Below are 15,683 nucleotides of genomic sequence, written 5' to 3' on the forward strand. Positions count from 1 at the left end.
GAATTGGTCTTGTGTGACTATCATTTAGAGTATGATGTTCTATATCTGCGATTTTACTGAATTACATTCGTTTGTTAGATTTTTGGTGAGAATACAGACAGACAGCGTAGAACAGGGAGCTGTTTGGAAACTGCTGACCACGGAGAAAAGAATCCTTTAACTAGATGAGTAGAGTTTGATGACGAACATTGGTTAAGGTTAAGTGACTTGAAAGGTTTGAGTTTAAGCGACTGTCAATGATGCCAAAAAGTAAACACCCCTTCCCAAACACAGCAAGCAAATGTGCTTGAATATTTAATTTGGTGTCCAGTTACCTCTGACCAGGGCAGGACTTAGGGTGGTGGGGGCCCCTGGGCTTGAGTCACTTTCGGGCCCTACCTTCTATACATTACTTTAAATAGAACAAAATGATACATACACAAGCTATGTATTAGAGCTACACAATTCTGGATAAACTGAGAATAAAAATAGAGATCACGATTCTGAACAAACAACTTCAGCAATAAACATAAATTATGTTATTTTGTTAAGTCTATAAAAATGTTAATTGTTAATCTGAATCATTTATTTAAAAAAAACTTTGGTTTGAATGAATGATTAAATTCCTCAATCAAATACACTTGTTTCATAGATGAATCAGCATTTTGAACGAATCTCCTGAATGAACGATTCAATGACAAATGTTTTTTTAAGTAATTTGTCGCCATCTGGTGGCGTAACAATATAATCGATCCAATCGTTATTTGAAGTGCAAAGCTACTTTCAAAAGGTGACTAGTACAGTATACAGAGTTACATGTTTAAAAAAAAGACCGTTATAATTTATTTATATGATCAATTATTAAAAAAGGTTTTCTAATAAATAAATAATGATTAAAAAAGTTCAAAGTGATCATGGTGTTTATTGCAATGCACAAATATCTTGGTCAGAATGAGAATAAAACACTTATTTACCTGGAAAACATACTGAAAAACAAACAAATACCTTGTAAGGTTGCAATCATTACAAATCATTTGTATTACATATAAATAGCTAAATCTATGAGTGTATAAATCTGTTCTTGGTAAGTACTGACATATTGTATAGATTATATACATCTCCAGTATACATATAGGCAGTGTTAGGCTGACTTTGACCTACAGTATGTCTACTACATCACATAAATTACAATCTTAGAGAATAATATATAACAAAATTAAATAAGCATTTTCTCATTACCATGGCATTTTAAAGATCATTAGATGTAATTTAGTACTCTAGCAAAAATACATAAATAGAACTTCATAGAACATGCCTAACTTTGTTCAAATTTAGTGGTAGGCTAATATAAGATAGCAATTTTAATATAGGAAGTGCCTTCTGTCAGCATAGTGGAATACTAGCGCGACTCGAATGAAGTGCACTCAACATTTGTACATATGCCACAAATGTGGTTAAAGGATGGCTGTAGTCGGCCAATTTCATGTAAATTCAAGGTGAGGTATTTAGCAGCCGCAGATCTCAAAAAAAAAAAACTTACCGATCGGTGCGATTTGCTGCTTAAAGTCGGAGGAGTTGAATACGTACTGAAGCCATACATGCACTTTGCTGTCTTTATTGCAGATGAAGCTGTTTATATATATTTGTGAAATAAACGCATGTTTCCAACATTTACGTGCAGTAAAAAACTATTCATTCAAACCTTAATGCACTACTTATTTCAGCGCCTACAGGCCTATGTACAATGAAGATCAACATAAGCTTATTCTTTTTAAATATCAAAGTCTATTTTTATACTTTTATTTCGATAAATATGGCATACATAATAATACAAATTGTGTTTAATATAATACTATTTCTACATGAAAACTGTTAATGTTGTAAAAACTGACTCATGTACATGGCATTTTTACCATAGTAAAAAAACATTGTCATTCGTCTCTTTATTGCAGAACAAGATCGTCGCATACAAAAATATACAGAGGATTTACAACAGTACTCATTGTTATAGCAGCAAATGAACAAAATCAAATTATTTCTCCAGGGAATAACATTAAATGAACACATAGGCTACTTCCGTTTTGTATTTTCAATACACTTCTTACAAATTATACAATCTTAATATATTGCAGCAGTTCAGTTTAAACTGGTATGATGTAAAATTATCTCAAATCTTCACACTATTAATCGGTCTTTGTCAGACACGTGATTTTGTTGTGTGTGACGTCACCGCGGCGCCATATTTGTGGTATCCCTGCTGACTGTGAGAATGAAAGAGATTACACGAGTTGAGATAACAAGCAAATAACTCGCAAATATGAAGAAGCACAAGAACAAAGTTAAAATTTCATATCGCGATAAACTCACCAAAGATGCCAGGGACCGTTATTTGGAGAATTTTTCATCCATTCATAACATAGATCTGTACGAGCTGACTGCAGTAAGTTGGAGTGCTACTGACCCCGCATTGCTACCTAAATCATCATACTTAAATATTGTTAACTGTCTTGTTTATGGCATAAACGCATAGTGAACAATTTAAAAACTATAAATCCCTCGAAGATCACAGATATTTCACTAATGGGTGCAGGATTTATTTATGTTCTGAAGGAAGGACTGCGATAACACAGTATAGTAACGATAATGATGTCGTGTTAACTATATAACAAGTGCATGATTAAGGATGGTTTAGTATTATCAGGAAGAATTTTGAACTAATACTACCCTTTTTTCATGCATTTTTTTTCTTTATTGCATTAAGTACATAAACCAATGTATAACACAATAAACATTGTTCCAATAAACAAGGCATCATCAGAGATGTATGTAGAATTTAATAGTGTATTTTATTACAGTACATTCTGATATAGTATACCTTTTAGACCTACCTCTGTGTTGTCTGGGTCAATGACATTATGAGTCTTTTTTTTCTTTTTCTTTTTTTTGTCCAAAGGCCTTAATAATAATAAAAACAAAGATATGTCATGCAAGTTAAATATCTGATTTACAGATTGTGTATATTATTAATTATCCTGTTAATACTATAAGTGCATATAACATAAATCTACAAATCACCCTGAAAAATTTAATTATACATGCTTTATTGTTCATGCAAGACTGGATAAAGCATCAGCACATTTTTACACTACAATTCTACAAAAGATTCAAACATGCGCTGATTGGATGGTTTCTCTGTGAAAATCTCAAAACAGTCAGTAATCTCTGCTACTCTGTATTTAAACAAAGGAGACATATTTCTGTGCAAATCATCTCTGTCAGCCCATACAGCTGAAAGCTTCAGGTTTGCATAGATATGACACAGTTTCATTGAATGTTCTGTATACCGTCTCAGGGGAAACATTAGAAGTGTTGTGCAGGCAGATCAAATCTGAGGTATATTAAGGTTCACAGAAGCATTTGAAATTTGTATTTGTTGCGTCTGGAATCAGAGGCACAAAAAAAAAAAAAAAAACAAATTGTAACGCCATAAAGGTTCCCAGGTTTGGCAGACCCGTATAGTACATTAACATCATCTCCAAAACAAACATCAGACATCCTGTACATATCAAGTCGGTTTACTTCTGCACATGCAGATCACCATCTCCTCCAGCCTCCCTGCATCTTCTCAGTGTGAAGATGATCACTTTCTCCAGCCTGATGGACCATAGTGTCAGCTGACTGACTTGGGTAAAGTTGGTTTTATATTCGCACATCCGTATTCAATAGCCTTGTTAATCACACTACATTGGACATTCAGTGGACATTCACAAGTAAATATGCCATTAAACAATACTTGCCTATTTTGATCGACTGTGAAAAATGTTATAAGTTGACAATCGTTGGTCGTCAATATCATGTCGCTGCTTAAAATTCACAAACATTAATTTATTGCATATTTATTGGAAAGTCTGAATTTATCAGAAGTCTGAATGTGCAAATATAAAACCAACTTTACCCAAGTAGCTGACTGGATTGTTTTTCCTTAGTGTCTGTGTGTGCATCTCAATCAGCTCTGAGCTCTTGAATCAGTATATTGTGTATATAAATTTTGTGACTGAGACCGTCCTGATCAGTGCCCTAACTAATGAACTAGGGAGCTGATTGAGACACAGCCTGTGTTTAATGCTGATGTGGCCTTAATGTAGGGAGGGATGGTGTCCAGTTGGGGTCAGTCTCCATAATCTTTAAGCAGGCTGATCTGCAATGAAATGAAAAGGTCCACAGACCACAGCTGTAAAAAGTAGTCAGAAAATTAGAATCAGTATATAGATACAGAGCAAAAATGTCGTACCTTAAGTATAAAAATGCTGTAGCAAAATTAAGAAAAATAAAATGTAGACATATTCAAGTAAAGGGATTCAGTTTAAATTGACTTGTTTCATAGCACATACAATCCAAAACAATGCGTTGCTATAACGTTTTCTACTTTAGAAAACAGAAACCTCTAACTTACCTTTGTGAAATGTAGAAAGCAAACATACTTGAATGGAGATATCTTGACGAAAGTGATGTTTTGCGTCTCACCGCGGCAACCCGTGAGATCCGGCGCCTCTGTTATTGCCTCTAACGTTACATACTCTCCGTACAGCCTTTTTTCAAGTAGGAAACCGACTAAATCTAATCTCGTAGTAAAGTTTTTGACATTTTCTATCGTGGGACATATTATTGCAGCTTTTCACACAACAAAAGTGTGCCATTTTTACAATGAAAAGTAGCCAAAGAAGAAACAACTCTGCACTGATACAGAGATTGTTTGGATACCTCAGAAATGGCGACGACACCCATAATGCACTTCGGTTTTCACGAGTGTGACGTCACCTGACAAAGACCGATTCTTCAGACTATTATGGACGTACACTTCCAGATGTCCATTATTTGTAAATAAATCTCACAAGAACATTATCATATAGCCTACCAATTTCTAAAAATAAAGATTTTTTTAAAGACAATATTCCTTTTATTCCAAATAGGCTAACAGATTTGTGTGGACACACAATCGTTGTGATAAAACTCAATTCAATGACAACATTGCAAAAGTTTCTGCTCGTGGAAACCCTAACCAAGGCAGTTTCAGAAAGTAAATAATAAATATCATTACCAGAAGAAGCCGACTGTGTAAATCCTTGACATAAACCGTTCGCATTTAAAGTTATTAAAGCATTTTCCCGAGAAGTCGCCGGCGCGAAGGTAACAACTGATACACTGCTTTGCGGATAGGCGGAAGTTAACTGACGTCATTGTGAAAAGGGTCTATTAAATTAAAATTTTCATTGCAGGGGCAGGACCAGGTAACAATGCTAGTCCAATCAACAAACTTTAAATGAAAAATTAAAAGACTGACATATTATTGAAAAAATCTAACGTAAATGGGCGGGGCCCCCTATTGGGCGGGGCCCATGGGCTTGAGCCCAGTCAAGCCCAATGGTAAGTCCGGCCTTGCCTCTGACCATTTAATACAGTCTTGAAAATGAATTAATGTTCTTCATTTGATAATGTGCTTGTGACTTTATGCCGTGTCTAATTTTCAAAATGATGTTGGCTTGAAAAAGCCAGGTCTGAAATTTTAAAGTAACTTTGAACAGCTTAAGTTTAAAGGTTTTATTAAGAGAAAGTAAAAAATGTTACTAGCATGTTTTAACATGTTTCTATCATGATTTACCTTGTTGCTAAGTTGGGTTAGTTCACCCAAAAATGAAAATTCTGTCATTTATTACTTACCCTCATGTCGTTCCACACTCGTAAGACCTTCGTTAATCTTCAGAACACAAATTAAGATATTTAGTTGAAATCCGATGGCTCCGTGAGGCCTCCATAGGGAACAATGGACACTTCCTCTTTCAAGATCCATAAAGGTACTAAAAATATATTTAAATCGGTTCATGTGAGTACAGTGGTTCAATATTAATATTATAAAGCGACGAGAATGTTTTTGGAGCGCCAAAAAAACGAAATAACGACTTATTTAGTGATGGCCGATTTCAAAACACTGCTTCAGGAAGCATCGGAGCACAGATGAATCAGTGTATCGAATCTGCTGTTCGGAGCGCCAAAGTCACGTGATTTCAGCCGTTGGCAGTTTGACACGCGATCTGAATCATGAATCGATACACTGATTCATTTGTGCTCCGAATCTTTCTGAAGCATTGTTTTGAAATCGGCCATCACTAAATAAGTCGTTAATTTGTTTTTTTGGCGCTCCAAAAATATTCTCGTCGCTTTATAATATTAATATTGAACCACTGTACTCACATGAACCGATTTAAATATGTTTTTAGTACCTTTATGGATCTTGAAAGAGGAAATGTCATTGCTCACGGAGCCATCGGATTTAAAGGGATAGTTCACCTAAAAATGAAAATCGTGTCATCATTTGCTCACCCTCAAGTTGTTCCAAACCTGTATAAATTTCTTTGTTCTGTTGAACACAAATTAAGATATTTTGACAAAAGTTTGTAACTAGGCTGCTTTGGGGCACCATTGACTTCCATAGTAGAAAAAAAAAAAATACTATGGAAGTCAGTGGTGCCCCAGAACTGTTCAGTTTCCCACATTCTTCAAAATATCTTCTTTTGTGTTCAGCAGTATACCAGGATCTTCCACTGATTTCAACCACATTTTTAACAATAATGCCACGTGGCTAGAGGGATATTTCTTCATCTGCTGGGTTCCAAAAGGTGCGTTGTGAATGGCTACCTCATGTGTCCGAGTCATTTTATGTGTAAGAGTTCATAGAAACTTTAACTCTTTGTCAGGCAGAACATGTGACCAGAGCAGTGTCAAGGTCAATTTGTTTGAGCGCCAACTCCATTTCCAACGTCATCACTGCTTGTGTGCTCTGTCTCTGAGATATTGATTTAGTTTTTAGGTCAGGCTCCAAGTGATGTTCTGTGACTGGTTGAGGATGCTGGTTCCACAGGAACATATGTGACTGCAAAATTCAGCTCTTATGTAACGGACAATCTTGGTACAAAAGGACCTCTCTCAATAAGGTTAAGTGACCTGAAAGGTTTGATTACAGATAAAAATGCCTTTAAGCGACTGTCAATGATGCCAAAAAATTGATACCCCATCCCAAACACAGCAAGCAAATGTGCTTGAATATTTAATTTGGTGTCCAGTTACCTTTGACCATTTAATACAGTCTTGAAAATGAATTACATCTAAATGTTCTTCATTTGATAATGTGCTTGTGACTTTATGCCGTCTCATTTTAAAAATGTGCTTGAGTTTTGATTCCCTCCACATAAGTTTCTACACTGAAATGTGTTAACCCCACATGACCTTGTTGTGATAAGCCCCCTGACCATCGTGCGCTGCCATTGGCTGTTTCTGTTAAATTTTAAGAGAGTAAGACCATATGGACTTGTAAATATTTACCTGTCCATAAACGTATGCTGCCATTAGTGTAGAAACTAAAGTAAAAAAAAATCAAAATGCAAGTACATTTATATAACACACACACAAACACACACATATATGTGTGTGTATATATATATATATATATATATATATATATATATATATATATATATATATAAATGTAATGTTTACATTTTAAAAAGGCAAGCTTTGAAAACATCTATGAGCAGCATTGTCAAATGGTCTAAATTTTAGTATCAAGATACTATTATAGTTTTTATTCATGTTTTTAATTCTTTTTTTACCTATATATATATATATATATATATATATATATATATATATATATATATATATATATATATATATATATATATATATATATATAATTTTTCATTTTAAAAGTTAAATTTTTGTAGTTTTGACATTATTATAGTTTTTTTAAAATATGTCTATATAGGCTAGTTTTATACATTTTTATTTCAGTTTTAATTTTAGTTATTTTAGTACATCAAGTTAAACTAAATTAAAATGAGAAATGTTGCTTTGGCAACTAGCTGAAATAAAATAAGTAAGATTTTATATTTTATTTCAGTTATAAATTTTTTTTAACTAACTATATTTTTTGGTTGTAGTTTTAATCAACTTTAATAACCCTGGTCTAAATGGCTCGATTTAAAAAAAAAAAAAAATTCAAAACAATCACTGTAAACTGTACACAAACACACACACAGACTCACATGCCTGTGCATCTGCTTGGATAGGCAGGGTTTGGCAATCCAGTATTTGATTGGACACTGCAAACCTTTAAATGCTTCACTTTGCTGTGAAACACCCAGAACCTTGTGATAACCTTCAGTAAACGTTGATAAGATCAATTACTTTCAGACATTTTGAGGAAAAACATGAGTGGATGTCCGTATTTGGGAAGAAAGCATCAGTGCGTTTTTTTGTTTTAGAATTTGTTTTTAACTAAATGTTCTTATTTCCTGTCAGAATTAAATTAAATAAATTATCAAAATAAAATGCAATGTTTTATTTATTTATTTATTTTTACCTGAAAAAAACTTAAAAATATATATCTTTATATTTTAATCTCAAATTTAGATTGTTTACCAGTAAGCCCAGTCAGGCAGAGGAAGAGGATGAATCCCAAAAGGGCATCAACAAAGCCTCTAAAGGAGGAATCGTCTATGGAGAATACCTACAGGTAATTAACTTAAAGTCATCAACCTTTATAGACATCTGTACTGATCCAGATATTAATTATTCATATCTAACATTTCAGTCTGTTTTGCTGCAAATGATTTAATCACAGCAAGAAAAGCTGAAATGCATTCAAGTGTAATAGTGTCAATCTGTTTGCTGTTAGCTTGACAAGGTGCTGAGCGCTCAAGTTTTGCAGAGTCAACTGAAAGGTAACAAAATCCATGATGAGCATCTCTTCATCGTTACCCACCAAGGTAATCTATATGTATTCAGCTCTCATGTAACATCAAAAAATATGTAGCAGTTTAAGGTTCCATTTCCACAAATCCTGACTGTCATCCTGTTTTCTCTTTTAGCATACGAGTTGTGGTTTAAGCAGATATTGTGGGAGCTTGATTCAGTTCAGGACCTGTTCATTAAAAATCATGTGAGTTAAACTAACAAAGTGAATATTGACTAAAATAAGTGTGACTTTAAAGGCTTTACCTCAATCATTATTACTTTATTTAGATGTATTTTTCTATGATGAAATTAAAAGTGAAGAAATGTGGACTTTGTCCATAGGTTCGTGATGAGAGAAACATGCTGAAGGTGGTGAGCAGGATCCAGAGGATCACCATGATCTTCAAACTGCTGGTGGAACAGTTTGCTGTCTTGGAGACCATGACTGCTTTGGATTTCTTTGACTTCAGGTAACAGTCTCAGTCAACATACAAAATCGCCACCTCCTAAAATACTTATTTTCTCATGAGCTCGGGTTTACTCAGCTCAAACAACAGGCCTCAATACAAAACAAAAAAGCTGAAATTGAAAATCCACATTTATGTCCTTGAAAGAAATCACTGAAGATAATTTGTGTGCGAATTTGTGTGTGAATCTAATGAGCTGAATCTATTCAGTGAATCACTTGAGTGATTCATTCACAAATCAGACTATGTTGTGTACGTGTTGTAGGGAGTATCTGTCCCCGGCCTCGGGGTTCCAGAGTCTTCAATTTCGTCTTTTGGAGAGTAAGATTGGTGTGGCGGATCATTTGAGAGTCCCCTACAACCGACGCCACTACAGAGATAACTTCCACGAACACGAGAGCGAGACGCTGCTGAGTTCAGAGCAGGAACCCTCTCTCCTTCAGCTGGTGGAGGTAAAACCTCTCATCTTCAGGAGACACACAACTCTTTCAAAGACCCATTCAGGATATTCTGTTGGCACTATTTTTACATAATTACTGCTATTATGTGTTTTGTAGCAATGGCTGGAGAGGACTCCTGGACTTGAAAGAGATGGATTCAATTTCTGGGGAAAACTGCAATCAAACATCGAAGAGGGTCTCAAGATGGAGAAGCACAAACTGGAAGTTCGTTCTGCTCTCATTTTTAATCACAACGATTTTTTTCCAATTCGTTTTCTCCAGTTATGTTACTAAGCTGAAGGTTTGTTTTGACTGATAGAAAATGGAAGATTCTGAGGTAAAGCAGGAGCTTCTAGAGGATCTAAACAAACAGTCTGAGATCTTCACTTCCCTTTTTGACCCAAAACGCCATGAGCATCTTTTAAGCAAAGGTGAGGACTGGTCCACAATGCTTTGCCGGTAACCGCTAAGGTAGTGTAGACTAATAATAGGGTTATTATCATGTTAATAGTTTTAGTTAATGATAATAACAATCTGTAACACTTTTTACAGATTGTGATGAGACATTCCAATGGTTACCAACATTGCAAATCTAATGAAGTTTTTCAATTTTAAAAAGCTAACACATTAATAATGCTATAATTTGTGTTATATTACCTTGGCAATAAATTACCAAAAAAAGAGGGTGTTTCTAATACAACGGCTGAGGGAGTGATGGCAAATTTTATATCGTTCTCTCTTCTGACCTACGTAATCAATTTCTGTATATTTTTTGGAAAGTCGTGAAAACACTATCATGTTTTTTTTTTGTTTTTTTTTTCGTTTGATATTGGAGCAAATAGGAATGCAAACATATACATATATATCGCCGTCTCCCATTCACCACTATAGAAGTTTACCCATCTATGATGACTTCCATTTCTGAGAACCCCGGAAATGTGATAAAGGTCCATTAAAAACATTTTTTGTTAATTAAAAAATAAAATAAAATCATATCATATATAAATATTACATGAAAAACATAAACTTACTGCAGTTAGTTCCCAAAGCAACATTTCTAATTTTCATTTAAAGGTGATAGAGAGGATTTTTTTGTCGACTGAGAATCCAAAGACTGTTACTGTGTTTTTGAAATGAGCGCATGTGTAAGAACAACCCCACTCCTTCACAGCTCTTTTCAAAGGAACGCCTCCCAAAACTCGTGCACGAGTATTGGAACACGAGTGTTTACCACCGGCATTCGCTGTGTCATGTTAGTGGATTCATTATGTCGGACTCACCGCAGGTAACTCATAATCTGCAGTTGTTACTCCTGTCTCTTGACAAAAACATTGCATCCGGCGCCTGTGGAGTGTGGAAAGTTACTGGAGCGCGCAGCCGCACTTGTCTCTCACAAGGGAACGTCACGGCAGTGATTGACAAGCCAGAGGGCCAATCGTTTACGCGATTGGCTGATGTTTTTAAGGCCCTGCCTCGTGCACAGATGATGTATATTAATATTATTACTTTCAGTGCACCTAATAAATAGTCTTTTATCTGTTAGTAAAGACAGTTTCAAGTTATATTGCAAAAATGTATAAAACAAAACATCCTATTTAGCAAGTTATTACTAAGTAAAAATAAAAAATAAAAAAAATAAATAAATAAATTTTTCCTAAATAGTAATATATAATAATAAAAATGAATATAAATGCGTAACAAAACTAAAAATTAAAATGAAATTAAAATATAAACATATTAGCTCATTTAAAATGATAAAAACTAAAATAGTATACAAACAAATACTAAACACTGGTACTGGTGCCGTTTTGGACAGGGCCTAATCTGGACTCATTCACCCATATAAAAGCAAAATGATGGTAACAACATGTTTTGGACACTACTGTCACTGTATAGTATCATTTCAATACCATGGTGCATAAATATGGTAAATACATGCAAACAATAATAAACAATCCGATTTGAATCTTTTTCCAAAAGGTGAACGTAGACTTTCTTACAAGGCCCTTCAAGGAGCTCTGATGATCAATTTCTATAGGTATGCAGTTCATACAATATCCACTATATTCATATAAACATTATTTTGTTCATTATACAGTGGAGACAAAGCTTGATTTTTCCCCTTCCAGGGAAGAGCCTCGCTTCCAGGTGCCCTTCCAGCTCCTGACTGCGCTGATGGAGATCGATACGCTTATGACCAAGTGGAGATGTGAGTCCTTGATTCTCAGCTCTCATTCAGGAGCAGCCAAATCCCACATTTAACATCACAAACCTTTCTCTCCAGATAACCATGTCTGTATGGTGCACAGAATGATTGGCAGCAAGGCAGGGACAGGTGGATCTTCAGGGTACCATTACCTGCGCTCCACTGTCAGGTGCGTGTCTCGCAATTTTTTTTTTGTGCTTTTTTTTCTGTGCCAATGTGAATTAGTCACTTCCTATGTGTTGTTTTGGTCATAATATTACTCATACAACTCATTTACTCGTAATTTTTTCAAGTTATAATCCACTTATCTCTACTGATAAGGTTTACAAGTGTTTAAAGCAGATAAAAGCTTTTATTCACATTTTCACGCGGTGATAAAAATCTGTGATAAACAGTAACACTTTAACCTCAGAAAAGTGCTTATAAGAGTGACCACAATATGAAGGTTTGCCATAAACCAATGATGCCTTGTTCTCTCATCTTTCAGTGACCGTTACAAAGTGTTTGTGGATTTGTTCAACCTGGCGACATTCCTGGTACCTCGTGCATGGGTGCCCAAACTGAACCCAAACGTCCATAAGTTCCCCTACATGGCCGAGTGGTACGACAGCTCCTACAATTCATGCAGCAGTGAGGATTCAGATTAGAAAGATCAGACTTGTTTGTCCATGCTGATGAAATGAAATAATGTCCAGGAACTCAAGAATATTGCCAACTAGTCTGAATCGATCAGCTAAAGTTTGTGCTTTTTGCTCCATCTATGTGATTTACTAAGATAACGAAGAACTAGAAGCTTCTCTACAGATGATGTAAAGAAAGTTTAATGATGAAGTAATTGTGTATATACAAAAAAATCAAGAAATCTTGTATATACTATTTATATTTTAAATATTTAGCCTTTTGTACCACGAAAAAGTTATTTTTGAATGATACATATTGATTTGTCTGATCATTTGTAAATATATGTTATGTATTTTGACAATTATATGGAATGTCATTTGGACTATACTGAACTTTATCCTGTTTTGAGTGAAGATACTGTATATTAATAAGCAAATCTTGCTTAGTTTTCAACATGACTTGTAAAATAAAGACTAAATTCTTTCCAGAATTTGCTCTGAACCAGTTCACCGGCTTCTGTTGGTAAATATTTGTGTGACCGCGGTCACATTAATCTAATGTTTTGAACTGGGGGCCACCTTGACTTCTTAATAAACAAATGAACTGCTCCAAATGAGTGAAAATATGCTAAAGTATTTTAAAATCTTTGTATATGCCTAAAAATACGACCCTAACGGTACATTTTAATTGGTTAAAATTAGCTATGTACATTACTTAACATGAAACTGAACAGAATTTATTCATCTTAATATAAATACTAATGCTAATACATTTTTTAAAAAGTTAAAAGTTGTATGTTAACTAACATGAACAAACATTAATTAAAACAGATTTATAAATTGTTTTAAAATATATTCCTCTTTTTTAGTTGATGCATTAACTAATGGTAACAAATGAGGACATATTGTAAAGTGTTATATTGTTTTGTGTTTCATTAAAAAGAGATATAAAACTATAAATATCTGGGTTATTGTAAGTTGAAAAGTGTAAATAATGCTGTAAGATTCTCTCTCATGATAAATACTTTGACCCTGACCTGTACCCACCCCTAAACTGATTTACTGCCGTCATGTCTAGTTAGTCATCCAAGACAAATAGACATGACTGTAAATCCTCTAAAAGGTTAAAGTGTAAATGTGTTGTTGGACATAGTATCTTAAAAACACTGGATATAGTATCTAAAAACATATTTGACAACTATTTTTATTCAAGGCACATTTTTGTATTTTGTATTATTGCCACTTGCAATAAATGAACTGCTAAATGTGTAAAATTTCAGCTTATATTATATAAGAGAGAATGAATTTGGTTATGAATTCTTTCCTAAAATTTACTCTCAACCAGGGGGGCGTTTCCCAAAAGTGTTGTATGGTCGTAAGTCTATTGGTAACGACGGATCTTGTGACCATAGTTCACTTTTGGGAAACTCATCCCAGATTGATATTTTTTTTAACAGTCTAAAGGCACAATCGATTAGTTGACTATTTGTTTTTGTATATCTTTTTTAGGGTTCATTCACAAACTTTCAAGATCATTCAGTTAACCTGTAGTACACTTTGTCTCAAAGCTTGTGTGAGTTGTGTGGCCATATTCAGTGATGTGTGTAATATGTAGACGGGAAACAACGTGAGTTCTGTTCAAAAATTAACTGCACTGTCCACAATCAGATGTACAGAGGGCATGAACCTGCTGATGGAGTGTTTGCATAGAAAATAACAAGTGCACAATCATTAGGTCTGTTAAAAAGAGCAAATGTAGCATACTATATTCTTTTATAGAATGCTATAAATTTATACATAGTGTAGAACATAATTATCTTATTGTAGGCCCTATATGTTTTATTTATTTGGAAAGGGCTTTTCCAATTCATAGATAGAATGACAGTTGAGCCTTTTGGGCCATTTTTGGGTTGTTTTTCCAGTGTTTGGGTAGTTTTTTGTGTTACCCAGTGTGATGTCCTTACATTAAAAGTGCAATATGTAATATTTTTGCAGTAAAATATCCCAAAAACCACTAGGCCAGTGTTATACATTTTGTTCACTTGAGTACTTACAATATCCCAAATGTTTCCAACTATTTGTAAATCGTGAGAAAATTGCAATTTTAACCAAGGCTCCGGAACGTGTGAGGAGTCGCCTGTCAATTGCGTCATACCCGTGTTACCCTCGGTTTCCCATTTTATTTTTGTAGAAACCATGGAAACACCAAAGACGCTTTAATATATTACACGTTTTAAATAGAATAGCGAACAACTGTTTTCATATATAGACAGAAAACTATTTTTGTTATATAGCTCAACATGTCTTGTTTAAATCAATTTTCTTGATTTTCAGCGAGTACCATGCTTTACCATGCCTCAGAGAAAATCCCTATTTTGTCAAATAGCTAATATAGAATATTATAGATATATATAATATAGATCAGATGCAGCTTTATTTTTATTAACAATAGAATTTTCTCCATCATAAAATACGTTTTAAAATTAATTGCATGCCATTTATCAGCACAAAACATCGCAATCGCTCCAGCGGCCTCGTTCAGCTCCCACAACACTCGGTCCTGCTCTGCTTCATACTACAGTAACGTTAATAATCGCATCCATGAACATGATTTCTTCCTGACTCTAATCCCTATTCTTTTGCACCGTCCGTTGAGGTGGAGACCACATGTCCCAAGATTCCGCTCTAAAACTTGGCGTCGCAAGCTACGCCTTTGTTTTGAATAGGCTTCTAGCGACCTCTAGTGGACAAAATTATTACATATTGTAGCCTACCTTTAATGCACCACTAGATGGCACGCGAGCTTGTTGATATATACATAGGAAGTAAGTGTGCTGAGCATGTGCATGCATGTTATCCTGCTTGTTCATATTAGTTATTAAAGTTTCCTAAGAGTAATACACAGTTTTGTGCTTCTTGTCTTCATGAAGACTAACACCCAGATCCTGGGTCAGACATAACAACTATTTATCGCGGGCTTTTCTTCAGGAGAGAGCAGTGTAGCTCCATCAAATTGGTGCTTGTCTTCGGCAAAATACAGGTTTGTGTAGGCCTAAGTTTTATTTTTATCGAAAAATTCTTTACTGTTCTGTATGTCGTTTAATTTTCAACTAAACGAGTGTCGGCGTCAGTCTTTTCGCGTGATGGAATGGAAACGCTGATAGCCTACCTTGCATAACAT

General features: G+C 34.7%; 1 protein-coding gene across 1 annotated transcript; it reads left to right on the forward strand.

The window, feature by feature from the left end:
- The first annotated feature begins 8,167 nt into the window (after positions 1-8,167).
- tdo2b (tryptophan 2,3-dioxygenase b) lies at positions 8,168-13,607 on the forward strand. The gene is made up of 12 exons (XM_067387193.1): positions 8,168-8,278; positions 8,446-8,548; positions 8,711-8,801; positions 8,904-8,974; positions 9,112-9,239; positions 9,502-9,688; positions 9,794-9,901; positions 9,996-10,107; positions 11,657-11,714; positions 11,806-11,885; positions 11,961-12,051; positions 12,370-13,607. The coding sequence occupies exons 1-12, from the start codon at positions 8,244-8,246 to the stop codon at positions 12,527-12,529; spliced, it is 1,224 nt and encodes a 407-aa protein (XP_067243294.1). The 5' UTR covers positions 8,168-8,243; the 3' UTR covers positions 12,530-13,607.
- The last annotated feature ends 2,076 nt before the right edge of the window (positions 13,608-15,683 follow it).

The sequence above is a fragment of the Chanodichthys erythropterus genome, chromosome 6 (assembly GCF_024489055.1).
Source record: "Chanodichthys erythropterus isolate Z2021 chromosome 6, ASM2448905v1, whole genome shotgun sequence".
In the NCBI taxonomy this organism is placed as follows: domain Eukaryota; kingdom Metazoa; phylum Chordata; class Actinopteri; order Cypriniformes; family Xenocyprididae; genus Chanodichthys; species Chanodichthys erythropterus.